Source organism: Enoplosus armatus, chromosome 8 (genome assembly GCF_043641665.1).
Source record: "Enoplosus armatus isolate fEnoArm2 chromosome 8, fEnoArm2.hap1, whole genome shotgun sequence".
Lineage (NCBI taxonomy): Eukaryota > Metazoa > Chordata > Actinopteri > Centrarchiformes > Enoplosidae > Enoplosus > Enoplosus armatus.
In genome coordinates, this window is record NC_092187.1 from 25,708,510 (window position 1) to 25,733,509 (window position 25,000).

General features: G+C 41.4%; 1 protein-coding gene across 1 annotated transcript in view; it reads left to right on the forward strand.

Moving 5' to 3' along the window:
• plxna3 (plexin A3) overlaps nt 1-25,000 on the forward strand; it is an 81,175-nt gene that overhangs the window by 27,534 nt on the left and 28,641 nt on the right. Inside the window, exons 7-13 of the mRNA XM_070909913.1 lie at nt 10,765-10,905; nt 15,743-15,843; nt 17,967-18,090; nt 18,509-18,665; nt 18,776-18,875; nt 19,513-19,627; nt 24,752-24,952. Of these exons, the coding sequence (XP_070766014.1) occupies nt 10,765-10,905; nt 15,743-15,843; nt 17,967-18,090; nt 18,509-18,665; nt 18,776-18,875; nt 19,513-19,627; nt 24,752-24,952 (939 nt within the window). The remainder of the gene's footprint in view (nt 1-10,764; nt 10,906-15,742; nt 15,844-17,966; nt 18,091-18,508; nt 18,666-18,775; nt 18,876-19,512; nt 19,628-24,751; nt 24,953-25,000) is intronic.

Here is a 25,000-nt window from a genome sequence, read left to right on the forward strand (position 1 = left end):
CAGTGATCCAGTGATCCAGTGATCCTGCAGCGATTACACAACGGGAACCTGAAAATATGGAATGTCTTTAAAGCAGTCTGACAGTCCAACAGAGGCATGAATACTCAATACTGTTCAAATCTATAACAACTACAAGAAACAACAATTTTAATTCAATAAAACAAGAAAGTGCAAAAAAAAAAGATCAGAAAATAAATCTGAAATATGTTTGAGAAGTAAAGTAACGAGATGTTACTGTGGGTGTCAAAGGGTTAAATGTTTACATGTTATATATGTTGTATGTAAAAAACACTTTCCCTGTTTCTCACACACACACACACACGCACACACACACACACACACACACACACACACACACACACACACACACACACACACACACAGTCAGGCTGTGTGGACAGCAGCAAACACTGTGTCCAAGTGAACAAGCAGACGATTACTGCTGAGCAAATACAGACGCTCAGCTGGCTCAGACCACACACACACGCACACACACACATGCACACAGACACACACACACACACACACACACACACAGGCACGTGTGTGTGTGTGTGTGTGTGTGTGTGTGTTTGGACAGTATTGGAATTACAACCATTGGAGTGAACAGCCAGCAGCAGCACAGACACTATCAGCTGCAGGAGTTTAGAAGAAGGAATATCAAGGTCAGTGTGCAGGGAGACAAATACACAATGTATGTATATATTATATATATATAATATATATATATATATATATATAGGCAGGAATAGAGACAGACAGGCATGCAGGCAGGCAGGCAGGCAGACAGGCAGGCAGGCAGACAGTATATCACATGATGTTTAGTTTACAGTGTCGGTAACATTCCTGTGCCTTCTGCTTTTTGTCACCGAGACACAAACACACTGAAAGTTTAAACACACTGAAGCTCTGTCCTCTGTCTCCATACCTGTCTGTCTACCTGTCTCTCTCTATGACCTCAGTCTGGGTTGCTTTAACGTGAAGGATTCCCAGTGGCCTGAAGTGGAAAAGCAAATGTCACAAGAAAAAGGCAGAAATGATAGAAAAGTCAGAAAATGAAGCTAATAAACAAACTTTTACATTCTTACTCTTTAAATCATCTTGTGGACTAAATCTCTCTGATCTAACAAGCTTGCTATTGGTCAGTTAGCTTGTTAGCTTAGCGTAGTTAGCACAGTGTGTTAACAGCTGTATCAGCACGATGTCCTCCTGTCTCTGTGTGTGACCCTGGTCTCTGTTGTGGAGCGGTCTATACTCGGACGGAGGAGCTTCAATAAAACTGATGGTGACTCGCAGCTAATAAACTACGGTAGTTTCCTCCATGTTGGACTCTCCAGCTCTCCGTCCAATCAGAGCTCAGCTCCGTCAGGGCGGCTTGTTATTGGTCAACGATGCATATTTACGATGCGCAGATTTACTTCGCCTGTAAATGTTGTTGTGATGGAGCCTTCAGTGTGTCAGCGTGGCCGTCAGGAGACAGACAGAGCATCGTCATGATGATGAGGATGATGACTGCAGGTACATATTGAACACGCGGAGGCCACGTATTGATCCTTGTGTTACTCCTCACAGAACGATCAGCTGTTTCTGCAGCAGTTCACCTGTGAGTGAAGCTGCGTCTCTGCTTTCACTGTGAACACAAACACATTCACATCCACTTTTTCATCACTCAGGTGAGAAAATTGAAGCAAAAAGTTTCCATATTTCTCTTCCCCGTTCCTCCCCCCCCCCCCGCCCCATCCCTCGTTTCCTTTTGCATCATGTCTCTCTCTCCCTGCTAACAGCTGCCCTACATATTGAAGGATAGATATTGTTGCATCACCACAGACTGCACAAAAAAATCACGCACTGCAGAAAACATGACCCACACACACACACACACACACACACACACACACACACACACACACACACACACACACACACACATATTCACAGAGATGCCTTCATACTTCACACACACACACACACACACACACACACACACACACACACACACACACACACACAGAGGTGGATTAATTATTATTCGGTTGCCAAGGAGATGATGGAAGAACGAGCAAATCTGTCACCTCCCCAAAGACACTGAAGACACTTCATCCTCTCTCTCTGTCTCTGTCTCTCTCTCTGTCTCTCTGTCTCTGTCTCTCTCTCTGTCTCTCTGTCTCTCTCTCTCTCTCTCTCTGTCTATCTCTATAAATGGGTATATATTATCTATTATATCATATGTGATTGTTACCATGGTGATGATAATCCAGGCTTAAACGAGTCGATTGATGCATTAGTTCATAAATCAGTTTGTTTTGATAAACTATTAATAATTTAAGTCATTCATCAGCACTCTCTACTTTGAGCTTTTCAAACGTGTCAGGCATTTTAGAGAAGAAAGGTTTACGAGAGTAAATTCAGCAGATTTCCAGTGGAAGTCTTTTTTGATAAATTAGGAAAATAAACTCCATACAGAAGATGGAGTTAAATCAGCAGATGTTCAATGGAGGTTTTGACTTGGATTTTCTTTGCTTAATAATGAAAAGAAGCTCCGAACAGAAGATAAAAAACTATCCTTCATGTAGAAGAAAGACTTATGAGATGCTGTTCTATGTTTTATATTGTATGAATTGTAATTCAACAAATAAAATCCATAATACAACACAAGACAACATCTTACAGTAACAGTGGAGAGTGGGCACAGTCACCAACATGCATGAAGAAAGCACAAATAACACAATGTGAATACAAAGAAGATGCAGCAGCACATTCCTTTTTTTATTGATTAAGACATGAGAACAAACCTCAGACTTCTCCTGTGATCAGAATGTATGCAGTACTTGTTGGTAGGAGAGACGTGTCTGCCAACTGAAGATCTTTGGACTGTTGGACATGAGGAGACACAAGACGTGTCAACACGTCCACATGTCTCTGAGACACACTTTAACAGACTCTAGATCAGTGATTTGGAAAAGAATAAAACTCACATTCGATCAGTAAATTAATACAAAGACAGACAGACAGACAGACAGTGTGTGTGTCCTGCTTCTTTGACCTCCTTCACCTCCTCTGTCACTTTTAGTTACTGTGTGTGTGTGTGTGTGTGTGTGTGTGTGTGTGTGTGTGTGTGCGTGCGCGTGTGTGTGTGTGCCTGGGGGGTTAAAACCATCAGTTGGTGGTCTCAGTATTGTCTGCAGTGTGTGTGAGTGTGTATTGGGGGATGGGAAGGAACTAATAAGCTTAACTGCCTCCCCCTGCCTGTTTCACCCTTCACTGCCCTTCCTCCTCCTCCTCCTCCTCCCTCAGGCTATGATGGCTGACTGAACAATGTTTAGTGTCTGTCTGAAGGAGCTAAATGGATAGGGTGGCCCTCCATCACACAAACACACACACACACACACACACACACACACACACATTCTGTATCCTCCTCTTTGTGTGATTTTGTCTGATCTCTGGTCAGAAAAGGAGGCGACATGTTTATTTTTTGGTCCCAATTTATGTTTAATGTTCATCCTGTTCATTCATATGTTATCCTCATGCAGTCGTCATGACAACAGAGATGCGCAGATATGTCAGTGATAAGAGCTGGATTGTGTGATCAGCTGTTCTGACTCAGAGGAGATTAGAGAATAGAGTTGCAGCACTTTGTCCATCCAAACACACTGCTGACCTGTTGGTGGCGCTAATGAACCATCAGTTGTTTTTTGACCATCATTAAACTCACAGAGGAATAAGAAAAGATGTAAACTGTTTTTTACTTGAGTACTGGCATTTTTCTGCAGATAAATCTGGACATTAATGTCACTCAGATTGAAATCAACAGATTTCCAATGGAGGTTCTGACTTGGATTTCACTTCATAAGGAAAATGGCCTGCATACAGAGGAAAGACTTATTAGAAGAATATAAGCTCCATAACAAGACTAAAGAGCGTTATATCAGCAGATTATTTTAATGGAAGTTCTGACCTAAAATGTTTCATGAAGACAATAAGCTCCGCACAGAAAAAAGATTTGAAAGCATGACAGTTAAATTAGTTTTCTTTTAAATAAATAAAAAGAAAGGTGAAAGACAATAAGAGAGTTCAAACAGCAAAAATCCAACAGAAATTCAGACTTGGATGTTTTAATAAAGAAAATGAGCTCCATGCAGAAGAAAAACCTACAGTATGAAAGTTGATAAATAAAGAAAATGCACTCCCCGCAGCAGTAAGTAAATCAGCAGATCTCCAATGGAAGTACTGACTGGGATTCTTTTCCTAAATAAAGAAAGTAAGCTCTATATGGCAGTAAGGCGTATGAGACGCACAGATTTCGTTCATTAATCATTTCCACGGATCATCGCAGTTTTAATCTTATTTTAACCAAACTTCGTTCATGTTTAAATAGAAAAACATTGTCCGGGTTCAACACCTCTCAGATCCGTCATACAACTCAAACACTTGGTTTCAAGGCAGCACACTGAAGCGCTCTACTGTCGAGGCACTTCACTATCAAAGGGGAACTTGAGGAAAACACAATTTTCAAATTTGTCCACATTAGTGAGAGCACAGTCTGAGAGAAGCAGCAGCAGCTGGATGAAACCTGAGCGTAGCATGCTAACAGACAGGCTGTGCGTGTGTGTGTGTGTGTGTTGTAGTGAAAGTGCAGGCCGGTGTTGAGTTTCAGGTTGTGTGTAATGTATGTGTGTGAATGAAAGAGAGAGGCAGACAGATTGAATGAGAGCTGAATGAGTCTGTTAACAGACACTAATGTGTCTGACAGAACAAGACTCCCTTTAGAAATACGCTGAATTCAAGGTCTTCACCAAAATAAAATACATCAAAACTTCTGACACATTAAAATTTACTCCACAATTTACTAAAGTGAGTGATACACTACATGGCCAAAAGTATGTGGACACCCCGGTCTCAGCGTCTTAGTGCTAATGAAGGGAAATCTTAATGCTGCAGCATACAATGATATTTTAGACCCATCCTGGGGGTCAGCCCCCCCCCCATTTATAAACAATAATATCAGTATATTTCCAATGGAAGTTCTGCATCAGAAGAAATGTTTTTTTTTGCTAAACAAAGAAAATAAGCTCCATACAGAACATAACATTCATGAGACTTAAAGGAGCAGATTTCTAATGGATTTCTAGTTCTGACTTGATTTTTTTGATGAATTTAGAAAATCAGCTCCAAACTGCAGAAAATCCAGCAGCATGTTAATGCGCCTGGTGTCACAATCACACGTTAGACCGTCGCATGTGGTGGGAATGTTCAGCTGTCCACATACTTTTGGCCACATAGTGTTTTTGAATCGGAGACGGGGGGGGGCGTGTTTTGTAATCAGTGTGTTTCAGTCTGTTAATAGTCAGTGACAGTTAGTGGAGCTGCAGATAACAGAGTAATAATAGTACTTAGCAGCTGTGTGTGTGTGCGAGAGAGAGAGAGAGAGAGACACTAATCGGATCAGTTACCAGAGTCATTGGTCATATAGCTCGTATGGCTGTTTGCGTGTGTTTTTAAGGCTGATAATACATTTTACCCCCCCCCCCCCCCCCCCCATCCCATCCCCCACACACACACACACACAGACAGTGCCTGTATTATCAGTAATAGAGTTGGTTTATCTCACCCCCCCACCATTGGACTGGACCACATTTAATAGTTAGTTTACACACACACTCGGAGGTATTGCATTACAGTGGAATTTCAGGCAGCTGGCTGCAGGCCTGAGTGTGTGTGTGTGTGTGTGTGTGTGTGTGTGTGTGTGTGTGTGTGTGTGTGTGTGTGTGTGTGTGTGCGTGAATGTGGTAGTATCAGGTTTCCACCAATAGCTGACCAGCTGAGCAGAATAAACAGTGGAAATGAAAAACTGCGATTGGTTTTCTGAAATGTATAAACTGCTGCAGAACTTCAGTTTGTAACTGAGTCTATTTAACACAAACTGAAACCAGTCACTGACGGTCATCTCAAACTATATAATATGAAACTGTGTATGGAAGAAAAACTTGTGAGTTAAATCAGCTTATTTCCAATGGAAGTTTTGACTTGGGTTCTAAAAGACACAAAAAAAGCTCTGCACAAAAGAAAGACTTATAAGAGTTAAATTGGCAGATTTCTAATGGAAGTTATGACTTGGATTTTTTATGAAAAAAATAAGCTCTATGCGGTTTCAGTTAAGTAATATAATTTCCACAAATTAACAGTTTTATTTCAGCCACACAGACAAACTGAAACCAATCACAGACTGTATTCACAAAGAGGTGGATATGAATCTGTGTCTGGAAGAAAGACTTCAGCAAATTTCTAATGGAAGTTTTGACTTGAATTATTAAGCTAAATAAAGTAGGTCAGCTCTGTACAGCAGAAATACGACATCAAATCAACACACTTTTAAACATAGTTCAACGACACAGAGACTAACTGAAACCAAAATCACAGTCAACACAAACAGTATCATATGAATGTGTGTGTGGAAGAAAGACTTATGAGTTAAATCAGGAAGTTTCCAATAGAAGATCTGACTTCGTTTGTTTTTATACGTGTGTGTGTGTGTGTGTGTGTGTGTGTGTGTGTGTGTGTGTGTGTGTGTGTGTGTGTGTTCAGGGTAATTTGCGGTGAGAACCATCAGATGTAAAATGACTTCCGGCAACTTTCAGTGTGAACTTCCTGTTTGCTCACTTCCTGTGTTTGTATGTTCCTACCGTCAGTCTGACACACATACACACACACACACAAGCACAGACACTAGTGGGTCTGTTGATCCTGGAGGGGACCTAGAAACTCTGTCAGATAATCAATAAAACCTTAACATGACACTGATTGAATGAATAGATCACCTGATCTATTGATTGGTGATCAGGCTGTCAGGTCTGATCTGATCAGCTGGTCAATGAGCTGCAGGATGTCAAACAGCAGAACCAGGACGTTTCAAAACGTTCCTTTAATCTTGACTCTGATGTTGGAACATGTGATCACGTTTCAGTGCGGATCAATAACAACATTTAAATATTTAATATTTAATGTTGAACTTATTAACTGACTCCTGCGTCACCTTCAGGTGTTGATGCGTGTGTGTGAACAGCTGGAGAGTTCAGTTTGTTATTGTCACATGATCCTTTCACTTAATGAAACTCTCAGGTTTGATCTGACAGAGCGAGTGTGTCTGTCAGCACACACACACACACACACACACACACACACACACAGCCAGACAATACTACAGACAGCAGACAGATTGTCTCAGGGTGAGAGGTTAAAGGTCACATGTCAGAGTGTGTGTGTGTGTGTGTGTGTGTGTGTGTGTCCTCAGGCTGTGTGCAGAACAAAGCAGGTGTTGACGGTTTAAATCCCAGGGTGGAGTCACAGGTCAGAGGTCAGAGGTCACTTCCTCTGTCACTCCATTCTTCCTCTTCTCTGACTTCTCCTTCTTCTGTTTCCATTTTCTGTTCTACTCTTCTTCTCTTGTTTCCTCTGATCGTTTACAGTCTGATGAATGAAACCACGTCTTGGTTAGCGTTCATCTGTTTTGGCAGATTTGGTGAAACTCTGTGGAGTTTAAACACCGACTGATTTATCTGCAGGATAACCAGAACGACTTGTGAGGTGTTTGACTTTTTCTGTGCATGTCTTAAAATCCTTATCGCTAACTTATCTGAGCCAAAGAATATCAGGTACTTTTTATGGAGCAGCCTCCAGCGGATTATCTCCTAAATATAATGTGTGTTAGATTGTATTTAGATATGAAGCATAACCACAAACAGTTGATACTATACAAGCCGAACACCAAATCCTTTTTCTCCACGGATCAAGAAAGACACAAAATTGACAGATTTGGAATGAGAGTCCTTTTTTATTGAAAAATTAATTGAAAGTGTTTAAGATGGAATATTCCAGCATTTTAGGAAACCTTCTTGTTCTGTTTTCTCCAGTCGCATGTTTCAGATGGTTATCAGTTTCATACCAGCATGTGTTTAGCCTAGCTTAGCACAATGACAATGGGAAACTGTTAGCCTAGCTCCATCGAAAGAGAACAACTCCAAAGCTGCCTGATTCTAAATCCAGCACAGTTACAAGACTCCCATTCAAAATTTGACGATTTTGTTTCTTTCTTCTGTACTGGTCAAAAAAAACACTTCAGAAAACAAAATTGACATATTTTCACAAGAGGTTTGGTGTTTGGAAAAATTCGGCTTGTTTGATGACGAACAAGTTTTTTTGTTTTTTTCTTAGAAAACTGACGGATTATAACTTTAAATATAAAATACTTTAAATAAAACTAAATCTGTGCTATAAAAATTAGAGCACAGATTTCTGTCAGAAAGCGTGTGTTGCATTCGCTGTCTGCTGCAGTGTCCTACTTTAACGTCTCCTCCCTCGCTCTGCTGCTGTGTGGATCAGTGTGTGTGTGTGTGTGTGTGTGTCTCCGTGAAACAGGATTGTGTAACTGTGGGTTCTGTTGTGAGTCAGACCTGCTGCCTCATCACTGTGTGTGTGTGTGTGTGTGTGTGTGTGTGTGTGTGTGTGTAGCTCGTCAGCTCTAATTAAGCTCGGCTGCTTAACGAGCAGACAGCTAATTAACACACTGAGAGAACTACACACTCCTCCTTCATCCCTCGCCCAGCTTCCTTCATCTTTCTTTGTTTTATCTTCTTTCCTTCCTTTTTTCCTTCATTCCCATTTCCTGTTCCACTTCCTTTTCTCTCTTTTATTCTCTGCTGCCTTTCTTTCCTACCTTCTATCCTTACTTCCTTTCCTTACCTCTAATTATTTCTCCCCACTGTGCCTCCTTCTTTCCCTTGTATTTATCTCCTCTTCTTCTTCTCTTCCTCCCTCACCTTTGTTTCCTCCCTCTTATCTGTCATCAATCCTCCTTCCTTTCTACCTTCCTTCCTTTTTGTTCCTCTTTCATTTTCACCTCCTTCTTACCCAATTTTATTGTATTCTTCCTTTCTCATTTGTTTCCTTTCCTTACTGCCTTCTGTCCTTACTTCCTTTCCTTTCCTTTCCCTTTGTCCCACCTTGCATCCTTCCTTCTTTTCTTTGTTCTTCCTTTCTTTCCTTCTCTCCTTTCCTCTCTTCTATTCACCTCCTTATCCTTCCTCCTTCTTTCATCTTTACTCCATCCATCTCCCCCTCCCTCCCTTCGTTTTTCTGTTCTACTTTCTGGCTTTTCTTTCCTCACTGTTTTTCCTTCCTTCCTTCCTTCCTTCCTACTATCCTTACTTCCTTTCCTTTTTGTCCCTCCATCCTTCCTTCCTTCCTTCCTTTCCTTTTTGATCCTCCTTCCTTCCTTCCTTCCTTCCTTTCCTTCCTTCCTACTATACTTACTTCCTTTCCTTTTGTCCTTCCTTCCGTCCTTCCTTCCTTCTCAGTTTTTCCTTCCTTCATCTCTGTTTCCTCCCTCCCGTCTGTCCTCAATGCTCTCTCTCTCTCCCCCCTTCCTCTCTCTTTTCGACACCCCCTTTCCCCATCCCTCCTCCTCCTCCTCCTCTTCCTCTTCCTCTGTGGTGTTTTTCTGGGTCAGACACAGGGAGGGAGGCGGGAGGTTTTGGGAGATTTGGGGAATCTTATTTTAGTCGCTCCACATTTTCAAACGGACTGCTCATCTCCTCATCAGCCCTCTGCTGTATTTAACATCACACACTCACACAGATACACACATCATCATCATCATCATCATCATCATCATCACCATCACCATCATCACCAACATTCCTCTTCTCCAGTAAAATCTAATCCCATTACACGGTCTCATGTCTGTAAAATGGCGTCTGTTTTTATGCTAATCAGAAGCGGTCCAACACTTTTGGTTCAGAGTGAGACATCTGCAGCTGCGGGGCAGATTTTCTGGATATTTCTGGTGGACATTCGTCGTCCACAGACAATAAATCCTGATGATTTCGGTGACCTCTCATCAGATGGCATCAGGTCACACCTGCAGGCCAAAGTTTACAGATTTCTTGTCCGTAACAAATCTTTTGAAATCCTCTAAACCAGTTGAACCATTCAAGCCAAATTTTCCAAAACACCAAAACCTTTTGCAAAAATGTGTCTGGTTTTATTTTCTGAAGTGACTTTTTGCCAGTAAGAAAGAAAGAAAAGAAATTGCCAGATTCTGAGTGGAAGTCTTGTGTGTGAGAACCTAGCTTCATCTAAAGAAAAGAACTCTGATTTATATGTTGTATTTACACGTTATTGAACAGGTGGACAAATAGAAATGTCAAAAGGACGCTTTGTGGTTTTGGCAGCAGTTGGTGTTGAAGCTGTTTATTTGTCCTTCTCACTATGAAACTCCCTTTTATATATGTTTTTTTATATATATGTTTTGTTCCTAACATGGGGTTTAGGATCCTCCAAGGTCACTAGATCTGAAGGTTCACAAGAGCCCAAACGCATGTTTCATCTAAACTTTCTGATTGCTGTGGAAGTTTAGATTTTATTTGAAAGCTCGATACGCCGGTACACTAGCTGAATTTTCCAAAACACCAAACCCCTTTGTAAAAATGTTTAAAAAGTTTTTTAATCTGAGGTTTGTTTTCACCAGTGATCAATGAAGAAATTAAATGTACAGATTCCGAATGGAAGTCTTGTGGTCATCTAGTCTCTCAGCCAGAATCTTTTTCTTGTTGTTTTCTGCTTTGTAATCCTCCAGCTTGTTAACGCTCCTTATTGTGTTTAATGGAGCTTTTAGCATCAAGCTAATTAGCAGGTTAGCATTTTTTACCGCTTTCAAAGTGTTCTGTTAGTATCAGGCTAACGTGTTGTTCCCTGTGTGTGTTTCAGATCCGTGTGGATGGGATCCCACCGCCGGCCCAGAATGCTTTGCTGTATGAGACGGTGACGGTGGTGGAAGGGAAGCCGATCCTGAGAGACATGGTGTTCAGTCCAGACCATCAGTACATCTACCTGCTGAGTGACAGACAGGTAAAAACACGTGCACACACACACACACACACACACACACTATGCCCTTCTCTTTGTCTGACCTCTGGTCAGTAAAAGAAGGCAACGGGTCTCTATTCTGTCCCAGTTTATGTTAAATATTTGTCCTGGTACAGTCCATCCAAACACACTGCCGACCTGATGGTGGCGCTAAATAAACCACTTAATTATCATTAAACTCACAGATCGGGATGTTAGCACTGCTACATGGAGTAGAAAATTCAAGTTCTGACTTGAATTGTTTGATTTAAAAAAATAGACTACAATAAGAGTTAACATGGGAAACACACTCACACACACACACACACTGTAAATCAGTGGCTCTGCACTTATGTTAAGTGAGGCTAAGTGTGTTTGTGTGTGTGTGTGTGTGTGTTTGAATATGAATTCTGTTGTTTTAACATCTGCAGACAGGAAGTTGTGAATGTGAATAACGCTCAGCTGGCGCCACGATACACACTGTGTTTCTGAGTGTGTGTGTCCCATGTTAAAACTCTTATTGTACCGTTGAGAGGAAGCAAAGCTGAGTTCAACAACTGTGACTTCCTGTGCAGCTGATGACACACACACACACACACACACACACACACAGAAATGTGTTCATATTCAGATATTCTTCGTTGATTATTCAGACGTTCTGATCATTTTCTGGGTCTGATGTCAGTAAACAGCTGCTGGACTTCAGCTGGTTGTCAGTGAGTCTCTAGTGTCTCTGTTCCCGCAGGACTCTGATGATGAACAGACCTCCAGAAACTCAACTGTTTGAGTGGCAAATAGTATTTTTAAAATCTGATTTCCACCTGCAGTGTCCACAAACCTTTGGCCATGTAGTGTGGCAGCTTCATAATCAGCTCCTTCATCATCATCATCATCATCATCATCTCTGTAGTTATATTTGATTGACAGGTAGGGAGTCAGAGACAGATCAGTCCTCAGTTCTTTCTGTTTCACTGCAGTGTTACATAAAGACGCTCACGCATTTACATGAAGGTTCAAGCTTCAACAGCCAATCAGAACTGCAGGCCAGTTTAGGATCAAACAGAACATTTCTGTCAGTGCTCTGAAGGCGACATGACTCTGTTTATGTTTAATGTTCATCACATTTAGTCTATCCAAACACACTGCTGATTTGATGGTGGAGCTAAATAAACCAGTTCATTATGTTCTGAACATCATTATTACAAACAAATTTGGATGTTTGCACTGCTCTTATATGAGGACATTTCCAAGTGAAGTTCTGACTTGAATCCATACATGAGAAGGACTTCCAATAGAAATTCTGACTTGGATTTTTTGAACAAAGAAAATAATCTCTGCATAAAAATGTGTATCTCTTCATAAAAAAGTGTAAACAAAGAAAAGTTGTTAAATCATCAGATTTCCAATGGAAGTTCTGCATTAGGTTTTTCAATGAATAAAGAAAACAAAGACCTTTTCTCAGTAAATTTCCTCTCTGGTGAAGAACTCCAACTGAACCTGCTGCATTTACAGTCAGAAGACGAGAGTTCATTTCCATGTGGACATAAAACATATTTTTCACGTCATTATCAAAACATATTGTCAGCTGTGTGTCAGGATGAGAGTTCCTGCAAACCTTCAGTGTAGTGCTGAACACACGGCAGACGTTTCATCGAACTTTCAGAACAGAGCAGATAACTGAGCTGCATTCAGCAGAAATCAAGAATAACATGAGCCTTTTTTTTGTTTTTATTCATTACATGTGAAACGTGTTTTGTAGTTGATGTTTTCACAGGTGATATCTTACATTCCACATGTGAAATATATGAAAACATGTTCTTGTATTTAAGCGGATGGATTTGTCTGCACAATTTAAACTCAATGCATCAATGCAGAGAATAAACGGTATGAATGTGAGAGACTGTATGAGAATGAAAACTGCAGAATCAGCTGGTTTATAAATGAAGTCTGGCAGAGAGATACAGCGTCACTGTTTCTTTAAAAAAATCCTGATAATGAGGTCAGAGAGGAGACAGGACTCCCTCTGTGTGTGTGTGTGTGTGTGTGTGTGTGTGTGTGTGTGAGAGAGAGAGAGAGAGAGAGAGAGACAATGAATGTATTCATGTGTGAACATCTGAATGACACAGAGACAGACAGAGTGTCCGCTGTGTTTCACTGTGTTTACTGTCTCTCTGCTGCAATGACTTCTGGGTAAAAGATACTACAAACACACACATTCACATGAACACACACACTCACACACTGACTAACTGTCTGCAAAATCAAGACAAATGTGTTACACACAGGCTTCAGGCTGTGTTTCTGTCAGCGGAAAACCACCAAACCACACTGAGATAACACACACACACACACACACACACACACACACACACACACACACACAAAGATTTCAGTGAAGTCTTGCATTATGGCCGTACAACCATAAAATCAATATCAAGTCAATTTAACATATTTACCTCAATATTAATAAATTAAATTGACTGTCAAGTATTGTGTGTGTATCACAGCTGATATATCATCATCTTCATCTTCTTCTTCGTCTTCCTCTTATCATTATTATTATTATTATTATTAAAACTCATCAGTGAGCCTCACTGTTCATCACCATGAACACACTGTAGTTTATCTGGACTCAGTCCCACACACACCGTCCTGCTGCCACAAACACTCACTAGAGCTCCACATGTGGATTCATCCGCCGCTGAAAATAGTCCCCAACAGATGCACTATTTCCTGCTGTTGGTTTGATAAAAACTCCAGCGAGCAGCTGTTGGAGGGAATGACTGAGCCTTTTAAACATGAAATCACAGCCGTGGCCAAAAGTCTTGAGAATGACACAAGTATTAGTTTTCACAAAGTTTGCTACTTCAGTGTTTTTAGATCTTTTTGTCAGATGTTACTATGGTATACTGAAGTATAATTACAAGCATTTCATAAGTGTCAAAGGCTTTTATTGACAATTACATTGAGTTTATGCAAAGAGTCAATATTTGCAGTGTTCACCCTTCTTTTTCAAGACCTCTACAATTCGCCCTGGCACGCTGTCAATCAACTTCTGGGCCACATCCTGACTGATGGCAGCCCATTCTGGCATAATCAATGCTTGGAGTTTGTCAGAATTTGTAGGTTTTTGTTTGTCCACCCGCCTCTTGAGGATTGACCACAAGTTCTCAATGGGATTAAGGTCTGGGGAGTTTCCTGGCCATGGACCCAAAATTTCGCTGTTTTGTTCCCGAGCCACTGAGTTATCACTTTGGCCTCATGGCGAGGTGCTCCATCATGCTGGAAAAGGCATCGACCGTCACTGGATCGTCTTGGATGGTTGGGAGACGTTGCTCTCGGAGGATGTTTTGGTACCGTTCTTTATTCACGGCTGTGTTCTCAGGCAAAACTGTGAGTGAGCCCCTCCCTTGGCTGAGAAGCAACCCCACTCATGAATGGTCTCAGGATGCTTTACTGTTGGACTGACACAGGACTGATGGTAGCGCTCACCTTTTCTTCTCCGGACAAGCTTTTTGACGGATGCCCCAAACAATTGGAAAGGGGATTCATCAGAGAAAATGACGTTACCCAGTCCTCAGCGGTCCAATCCCTGGACCTTTTACAGAATATCAGTCTGTCCCTGATGTTTTTCCTGGAGAGAAGTGGCTTCTTGGCTGACCTTCTTGACACCAGTTCATCCTCCAGAAGTCTTCGCCTCACTGTGCCTGCAGATGCACTCACACCTGCCTGCTGCCATTCCTGAGCAAGCTCTGCACTGGTGGTGGTGCCCCGATCCCACAGCTGGATCAACTTTAGGAGACGGTCCTGGCGCTTGCTGGACTTTCTTGGGCGCCCTGAAGCCTTCTTCACAACAACTGAACCTCTCTCCTTGAAGTTCTTGATGATCCGATAAATGGTTGATTTAGGTGAAATCTTACGAGCAGTAATGTCCTATATACAGCCTGTGAAGCCCTTTTTGTGCAAAGCAATGACGACTGCTCGTGTTTCCTTGCAGATAACTATGGTTAACAGAGGAAGAGCAATGATTTCAAGCACCACCCTCCTTTTAAAGCTTCCAGTCTGTTATTCTAACTCCGTCAGCATGACAGAGTGATCTCCAGCCTCGTCCTCGTCAACTCTCACCTGTGTTAACATGATGTCAGCTGCTCCTTCTGTGGGGGGGGATTAAGTTCATTTTCATGGCAAAGAGGGACTTTTCATAACGTTCTGGAGTATATGCAAATGCCATCATAAAAACTGAAACTGAGGCAGGAGACCTTGTGGAAATTAATATTTGTGTCATTGTGTCAAACTTTTGGCCACAGCTGTATATATTTGTGAGGAGTTTTTAAAGATTGACGTCTTCAGCAGGAACCAATGGGCTGAGAGCTGAGAGCCACAGACAGGAAGTGAGACAGGACTGAGAGACAGACAGGTTGCTGTTTTGATGATGATTTTCTTCTTCATGCCTTTGTGTTGTGTTGTGTTTGTTTGTTTTGAATGAAAATGCAGAAGACTGCAGCTCCGTTCTGAACAGACATGAGATCAACATTTTGTCCTCTAACTCTAAAAAACGAATTATAATATTTTCCAAAATGTTGAATTATTCCATCAAAGTTTCCAGAAGACGTCTTCCTCTCTGTTAAACACTCTAATGTATTTAAAGGAAGAACGAACTCGATGGTCCGTTCGTTTCCATTAACTGTTGCTTTCACATATTTTGGTCCTTTAATCTTCAGCTTGTTGTCTTTCCTTCATACTGTCGCACCTGATCCCAGAGTGTGGAGCAGTGAGCTGGACTGTGCGACGTGTTTCAATCTTCTACATGAATGTGTTTTTTTAAATCTGTGTGTTTCAGGTGAGCAGGCTTCCTGTGGAGAGCTGTGAGCAGTACAGCAGCTGCTCAGACTGTCTGGGATCAGGAGACCCTCACTGTGGGTGGTGTGTCCTCTTCAACAAGTGAGAAACTTCACTTTCTGTCCGTCATGTGTCCGAGAGGTCAGACCTCACCTCAGGATAGTATATGATGTAATATAACATTACATAACATAACATAACTTAATATAATGTAACATCGTATAATATGATGGTTAGGGTTAGGGGTTGTAACCCTGTCCTGGTCTGAAGTTGGATAAAGAAATTATTTATAAAAACATGTTGTGAAACAAAACTATGTGGAGCAAAATATGGAAGAAGAAGAAGAAGAAGAAGAAGAAGAAACTTCAGAGGGTTTGGTTCAGTTCAGTGCGACTGGCTGTCTCTGATTGGTCAGCTGCCTGTCCAATCACCTTGAGAGAGAGACAGGAAGTTCAGGATGTCAGAGATGATGTCATCAGTCCTACAGGGACACAACTGTGTGTGTGTGTGTGTGTGTGTGCGTGTGCGTGTGTGTCAGCTGTGAGATATGTTGAGTCTCTTGTTGACCTGTGACCTCACAGCTGGTAGCCAGCCAATCAAGAGGAAGCAGAGGTTTGATCTGTGTTTTGTCAAAGTGCTGTGTGTGTGTGTGTGTGTGTGTGTGTGTGTGTGTGTGTGTGTGTGTGTGTGTTACCTGTCAGACGTGCACTATCTTTGGGCAGATCTGTACTCGTCTGTTCCTGGTTTGGGCTTCTTTCTTTTTGAGCCGGCTTTGTTCCAGTTTGGTTTAAAAAGCAGAACCAGAACCAGAACCAGCAGCCAACCGGTGTTGGACTTCGCTGATCCTCTGGTCAACATCTGGAGGAAAAACTGAAACACACAGAGGACGTGTTACACATGTGTCACACGTGTTCAACTGTAACTGGAGGATAAAAGAAAAGAAAGAAGAAGAAAAAAATATCACCAAAGAAGAAGAAAATATGTGTGTTTGGTTTAAACACACAACTCTGTTCCAACATTCACCATCAGGTGTGTGTGTGTGTGTGTGTGTGTGTGTGTGTGTGTGTGTGTGTGTTCCCATGAGGCGTCATTAATGTTTCTATAAATGGTACACACTCTCACACACACACACACACACTCTCTCTCTCTGTTGGCATGACAGTCGTCACAAGTCTTTGATGTTCAGGTACAGGAAGTTCCTCTTTGGATTAGTGCCAATTAGCTGTCCCTTCAAAGTAAAAGCCCTTTACTAAATTTAGTTATTAAATTGATATGAAATTTAGATCATTAAAGATCAATTAAAAGGTAATTAATTAAACAAATAAGTAAATAATGTAGAATTACAAATTAAGAAGATAAAACTTGAAAGTAAGTAAATGATTTAATTCATATAAAATAAGTAATTGATTGAAGTTGCAGTGTGTTGTCTTCCCCTTCTGGCAGAGAGAGTAATGACCAGTAATAATAATAATCATTGCTGGTTGATGGAAAGCGCATCACTTCTGGAGCAGCAGCGCAGGGACGTGCGTCAGGTTTCAAACCTGCGGTCCAGGCAGGTCCAACCGGCGCTGACGGGCTTCATCAGCAGAGCGGGATCTCGTTTGGCAGCAGCTTGAATGTGACAGACGTTTATTTATACGTCCCGTCCTCCAGCTGTAACAGATACTGAAATACCACAATATTATAATATTAATAGATGAATAGAGACCAGGTTTCTGGTGTAAACAACAGATTGAATAAGATCAGAAGCAGGAAACTAATGTGAACGCACGGATGACAAAACCGACTTTGGGACTACTTTAGTTTATTAAAAGGATGAAATAAATGTAAAATAAACCAATAAAAACATGTTTGCAATGTAAAGTATAAATACATTTTAATAAAGAACGAATATAGAATTATACAATAAATATATTAATTTATAAACAACTAAATGAAATGCAGTCATTAAATTAATAAAAAGAATAACTGAAAAGGTGTTTAAGTAAAGAAATAATTAGATAATATAAATGACCAAATAAATAGATACAATTTGAAAGTAAGTAAACAAAAAAGTATTAAGTAAATAATTAAACAATATGAAATGACTAAAAAGATTGAGAACAAGTTAATCATTTGAAAATAAATTGTTAAAAATATTAAAAATAATGTAATGAAGTAATAAATAAATGTGTGTGTGCGTGTGAACACGATGTTGACCCCGCGGTGACCTTTGACCCCTCCAGGTGTTCCAGACAGGAAGCATGTGACAAGTGGGCGGAGCCTCAGCACTTCAACACCCGGCTGGACCAATGTGTCGACATCTCTGTTACCCCGAGCAACATGTCCGTCACCTCCCCGGCAACACAGGTACACACACACACACACACACACGCACGCGCACACACACACACACACACACACACACACACACACACACACACACTAATATAAATAATATCAATAATAAACAAATGAAAACAATTTGAAAATAATAATAATTTTAATTCTTCTTCTGCTGTCATGTAGCCGGCACAACGTTTAGCTTTGATCGTCATAGCAACACACAAAGCATGAGAGCTCAGTTTGTTCAGAAGGACCAGATCGATTGATTTATTGATTGACAGCGAGATGGACCAATCGGTTTGCGTGCCAACGTCACTTAAACAGTGGGCAGGTTAAAACAGCTGTGATGCAAACAGATGTCTGATTGGACGATCATAGAGCCGATCAATGAACACACACACACCTTCACTCAGGTATAAACACACACTCTCTCTCTCTGTAGTTAACCATTCGTGTGCAGAACGTCCCGGCGCTGTCGGGGGGCGTGTCCTGTGTGTTTGAGGACCTGAGTGAAACCCCCGGAGAGGTCCTGGCTAAAGGTCAGGTGATGTGTCTGTCACCGTCACTGAGAGAGCTGCCAACACACACACACTCCTACGGTAAGACACACACACACACACACACCCCATCAAAGTCTGCTTGTACTGTGTGTACTTGTGTGTGTACTTGTACTGTAATATCCTCAGTAACATCATGATGTTGATTTCAGGAGAGAAGCGAGTCGTCCAGCTGAGTCTTCGCTCCGCTGAGACGGGACATCAGTTCATCACCACCAGCTTCATCTACTACAACTGCTCTGTGCTCAGCTCGTGAGTCTGAGACCTCCTCGTCTCCTCCTCTCCTCTCCTTTCCGCCCCCCCCCCCCCCCCCAGCCCAGGTAACATAATCTGTGCGGCGGGCTTGCTGGTTGCCATGGTAACGGCAGCTCAGAGCCTTGGACACAGAAAACAGAGAAACGCTTCCTCTCTCCGCTGGGAGTGTTTAAAATCTTTTAACATGCTGCTGTGGATAGCCGGAGGACACACACACACACAACCTTATACTTCTATACTTGTGAGGACCCTCATTGATATAATGCAGTCCCTTACCCTAACCTGAACCTTAAAACCAAGTCTGAACCCTCAAACAGACCTTGGAAAATGTCCTCACTCCTACGGTGTAAAGCTCAAATTGGTTCTCACAAAGGTACACACACACACACACACACACACACACACACACACCTGCTCAGGTTTCTGTCCTACCTTGTCGTCAGTCAGTAACTCAGAAACATGAATCCATCATAATCTCCACACTGAAATACAAAGCGTCCACTCTGCAGTCTGACGGACTGTTTTCATAGAGATAAATGAAGGTTTGTGACCCTGGAACTCATCAGAGTGTTTTTCTGGATAAAAACTTTCCCTTTACTTAGATTAACCCCCCCTCTCCCCCCTCCCTCCCCAGGTGTACTTCATGTGTCAGCAGTGTGTTTCCATGTCATTGGTGTAAATATCGTCACGTCTGCACCAACAACCTGCAGGACTGCTCCTTCCAGGAGGGACGAGTCAGCAACATGGAGGTACACACACACACACACACACACACACACACATACACCACACACACACATACACACACACACACACATACACCACACACACACACACACACACACACACACACACACATACACCACACACACACACACAGACAGATAGATATAGATATATAGACAGATAGATATAGATACACAGACAGATAGATATATATAGATATATAGACAGATAGATATACAGACAGATAGATATACAGACAGATATATATATATATATAGACAGATAGATATAGATATATAGACAGATAGATATACAGACAGATAGATATATAGACAGATAGATATAGCGTATAAACACAACGAGGCTGTAAAGGAGGACTAGTGAGTAGATGACTTTCCGTGTTCGGCATCAAGACGTTAACGCCCTCGACAGCCTCTGTAGTCTCATTTAGCCGCTTGTTAGCAGCCGCCTTCTTTAAGACACGTAAAAGCTTCAAAATTCTCGAGTGGGGGGGGGTATCTACTGACGTGTTTAACGTCGTAGAACAAAACCCACGGACTTCCAGACGAGGGAACAGGAAGTGTAAAGATGCTGACTCATGCCCGAGGTTGTCCCTGCAGCCTGAGAGAAAGCCTGCAGACACAACTCAGGGCTGAAAAAAGGCATCTATATTTTTTACACTTAACTCCTAAAATATTGAACATGAATGAAATATTAAATATTAGATGATGTTACTTCCACTGAGGTCAAACAATATCAAATATAATCACAGAAACTACAATAATTTGTAAAAATACTATAAATTATTTGAAATGTTATTTGAATAATAATATTATTCATTGATTGATTCAGATTGGTTTCAATGTTTTTGATGTTTTGAGTTATTTATAATTGTTCAGCTGCAGCGTGTCGAGCTGTGAATCCTACTGTTTATTTTCTTCACTGAATGATGATCAGAGAGTGAAGAGGAGAGAGAGCAGTGATGGAGGTCAGAGCTGCTCTCTCCGTCATTACATGGTTCAGTAAACAACAGTAAAGTTTCAGGTCAACAGTGAAGGGTACACACACACACACACACACACACACACACAGTTTAAAACTCTCCTTGACGATGCGTTCAAGGACTCTGTGACAGATGGGATTTAAGAATCGACTGCTTCAGGGACGTTTTCAGGAAATTAACCTCAGAAGACAAAAATAATCCAACATGAATGTGTTTCAGGAGGTGAAACGCACCAGCAGGAGAATAAAACCAGTAAAATGAACCATAAAGTAACTACTTTCAGCTCTGAAAGGTGAAACTGCAGTTAGAGCAGAGAGTCAGTACAGTTTGTTGGTAACGTAACCAGCAGGAAGCTTTCAGCTGTCATGAGAAACAGATCTCCTCTCAGTTCTTAACGAGCTGCTCAGTCTGCTCGTTATCTCGTTAGCAGAGAGAGCGAGCAGGGATCACGTTGTTTGGGCATCTCGTTGACGTGATTGGTGCTCAGTGTCATTACAGGGTGACAGTAACAACCTCTGATTGGCTAATTGGTTAATAGAAGATGAATAGCCTCTTAATTGACATGAAAGCATCCAATCACCGCAATTAATGTTAATTACAAGGCAATTAGGCTGACTGAAAAGAGAGAGAGGAGGAGGAGGAGGAGAGAGTTGTGAGTCTGAGGAGGGAAAAGGTTTCACGATAGAGAGACGAAGACAAAGGAAAGGCAGATGGATTAATAATTATTTAACTTTATCCAACCAGGTTAAAGTCACTTTCAGATTAAAAGTCTCTTGAACACATAGGAAGAGTTAAAGATGGAACAGGATGACTGCTCTGACTATCTCTTCATCTGCAGCTGAAAATAAAAGAGAGATTGTTGGACACACAAAACAGCTGAAACTAAATTAAAATGTCAAGGAAACTTACATGGAGGACGTTTGAGGTGCAGAAATTAAGAATTCTGTATCTTTAAAACTGGAGTCAACTCATAAAATCAGATATTTACACATGAAAACAAGCTTAGATTAAGTTCAGCCAACAACTTAATATTGACAAGAGTTGATAGTTGTAGTAAGAGTATATCTATCTTCATCTTCATCAGCGTTCATGAAGATCTAGATCTGAAAGCAGGAACTGTCATCTTTACTTTTAAGCCAACATGGAGGAGAAGTTCAGTTCAGTTCTGATCTTTATCGTTTCATAAGAGGAAAATATTAAACTGAAGACGTTCAAAGTGTTGGTACTGAATGTTGGTGTTGGAACTATACGCTCACTAAACACAGAATATAACAAAAGGTTCATCCGTCTCTGAGCAGGACGGAGGTCTGTTTGATATGATGGACTTAGTTTTCTGCTTCTTACCAGTTAATGTCCTCGCTACCTGGACTGTGTTGCTCAGTTGATTCCTGTTTCACAAATTTAAATTCCCAAACCAACATATCAAAACGCCAAACAAACAGCATCGACTTCCTGTAAACATTAAGACAAATGAAACCATGTATTTGTTATCTATATAACACAGAGGTTAAATAGGTTAAATAGGCTGCTTTCCATTGATTTAGAGGACTCTGATGAATCTTTGATGAGTTCTGACTGTTGTTGGCTTCAAATCAAGTCCCCATATGGTTGATGAAGGTGTCCCACAAGGATCAATATGAGGCTCCCTGCTCTTTACTCTCTGCATAAATAACATTTATTTTGTCCACTTCTATGCTGATGATACCGTCCTGTATTCCATCGGCTCTAACACAAACCAGACCTCCTCCGGATTTCAGTATTTTATGAATGTATACCTCTGCATGTCATGTGTTTGTGGAGGAACAAGTGAGACCAAATGCAGCATGTAGCTCCGTTTTTAAATCAGCTATATTGATAGTGTTGGTGTTAATGTTGGATTCTATTTAGATGTAACTGTCAGTGATGAAGTGTGTTGACCCATCTGTAGTTCTTAGATGTTGTGAGTTATTGTAGTTGTCATTCCCACCTGATATCTCACAGTTACAGTACGAAGTGGACGTTGATGTGAATGTTTTACTTTACTTTACTTTGCTCCTCATCATTACGTTCTGTACAATATGAACACGGCTGGCTTTACGGTGTACTGATGCCCATAATGTCAGAGTGCCATTAGAATAAAGACACGGGAGACGGGAACTTCAGCAGAGTGTTTGAGATACTTGAGAAACAGAAATAAACTCTCTGATCATTTAAATTCAGTATTCTTTCTCAGCTCATCTTCACTTGTTCCCATGAGATGTTTTACAGTTTTCTTCAGTCATCAAATTCACATAAAAATCATTTCTGTCTCGTGTTTCTGTCACCTTGTTTCACAGAGGTGTGACAGAGTCTGTCACAGGTGAGCTGAGTGTTTGCTGAGACACACACACACACACACACACACACACACACAGTCTCCACAGTCGCTGCTGGTGTCCGCTGTGCTCTGGTCCACTTCCTGTGGAGCTAATGGTCTTCCTGTCAGTCACAAGGCAATTAATTACCGTGGTGATGCTCGTTAATAAAGGTGTCACCCCACTGAGAGACATGGTCAGAGAGAGTGTGTGTGTGTGTGTGTGTGTGTGTGTGTGTGTGTGTGTGTGTGTGTGTGTGAGAGTGTGTGTGTATGTGTGTGTGTATGTGTGTGTGTGTTTCCAGTAGCCTCAGGAAGTTCCAAAGATCTGTCACCAGCTGTCCATTACTGAGCGCACACACACACACACACACACACACACACACACACACACACACAGTGTCTCTGTCCTCAGTCAGTGGTGACAGACGTTGATAAGCTATCTGCCTTTGACGTGTGTGTGTGTGTGTGTGTGTGTGTGTGTGAGACAGTACACACAGGCCACTGTGGGATTCTCAGTAAACAGTTTATCCATAATAACATTTCCATTAACCACTATCTGTAAATATAAACTGTATTTAGTCTTTTCTCATTTATTTATTTAATAATTCAAATGTAAACCAAAGTGCAGCTCTGCTCACCTCCAACATTCAACCCACAGGACTGGACGCTGCTGTCACTCCCAAATTGATTGACAGGTCATTTAATACAGTATGAAAAAAAGGTTATTAATAATTTCTAATGCTGCTACATTTAAAGCTGCTCTAATCAATAATTCATATTAACAAAGGATGAAATGCCTCTGTGTAAAATGTCTGGCCATTGTGAACTCACAGAGAATTGTCTCCATCTTTCAGCCTCTTTTAGCTCCTAGTTTTGGTTTGCAACACATTTAGTCTCAGTGTTTCTGATGAAGCCTCTGAACACGACCGAACAGACAGCAGACAGACTCAGGTAGAGACCAGCTGCTGAACACAGTGCAGCATTTAGCAGCTAAAGAGACAGATGTTTCCCTCCAGAGGTGGAGGAGACCAGAACCAGAGCTAACAGAGAGAGAAGACTGGACTTCATCCATCAGGAGACACAAACACGACTCCACATGGAGGACCATGTTGATCTGTAGCTGCTGGAGGTGGAAACAAGCAGCTGTCTGCTAACATGTTAGCCACAACTACTATGCCCTTTTTCTGTTAAATGACATTCAGTTTAAGGGCTAATTAAACTGTTAAACAGCTAAAATAGTTTAAGTTCAGGTTAGCTAAAGGTTTCTGCATAAATTAGCATAAATATGTTGGGCCAGTTTCTAGACTCAAATAAGGTGATCATGTTGCTCTGTGTCTGCTTGAGGTGAAGTAGGCAGCTGTTGGCTAAAAACTACTACAACTACTGTATAAGATGATAATATGTCAGCGTTCTGTTCACATTGTTTGCCAAGTGGCCAAAAATCAAAGAACTTTAACACCATTTAATTTTTAACTAATGAAACCTCCATGTGTGATGTATTTGAGGAGGAACAAGTGAAACCAAATACATTATTGCTCCCTTTTCAATCAGCTCTATTGATAGTGTTGGTGTTAATGTTGGACCTCCTCCAGATTACAGTCTGCTTTAGACGACCTCTAGACCTCTTTTGATTGAAAGCTTGTCCAAACAGCAAAAAGGCGGACTGTGTGCATCTCATTAGAGCTCCAGTTCATGTCCTCAGCTGAAACTTAAAAACGAAATGAACTAAAAGGAAAAATGGATTATAATAAGAATATACTGTACTTTGTGTGTGTATTAACTCCCCTCCCTCCTTCTCTCTCGCTGCAGGGTTGTCCTCAGATCCTCCCCACCTCTGACATCCTGGTCCCGGCCGGGATGGTTCGTCCAATCACGTTGCGAGCTCGTAACCTCCCCCAGCCTCAGTCGGGTCAGAAGAACTACGAGTGTGTGTTCAGCATTCAGGGAAAGGTTCAACGTATCCCAGCTGTCCGCTTCAACTCGTCCTGCATCCAGTGTCAGAACACTTCGGTGAGACTACTACACTACCCAGCATGCACTGCTCCTCAGATTACACAG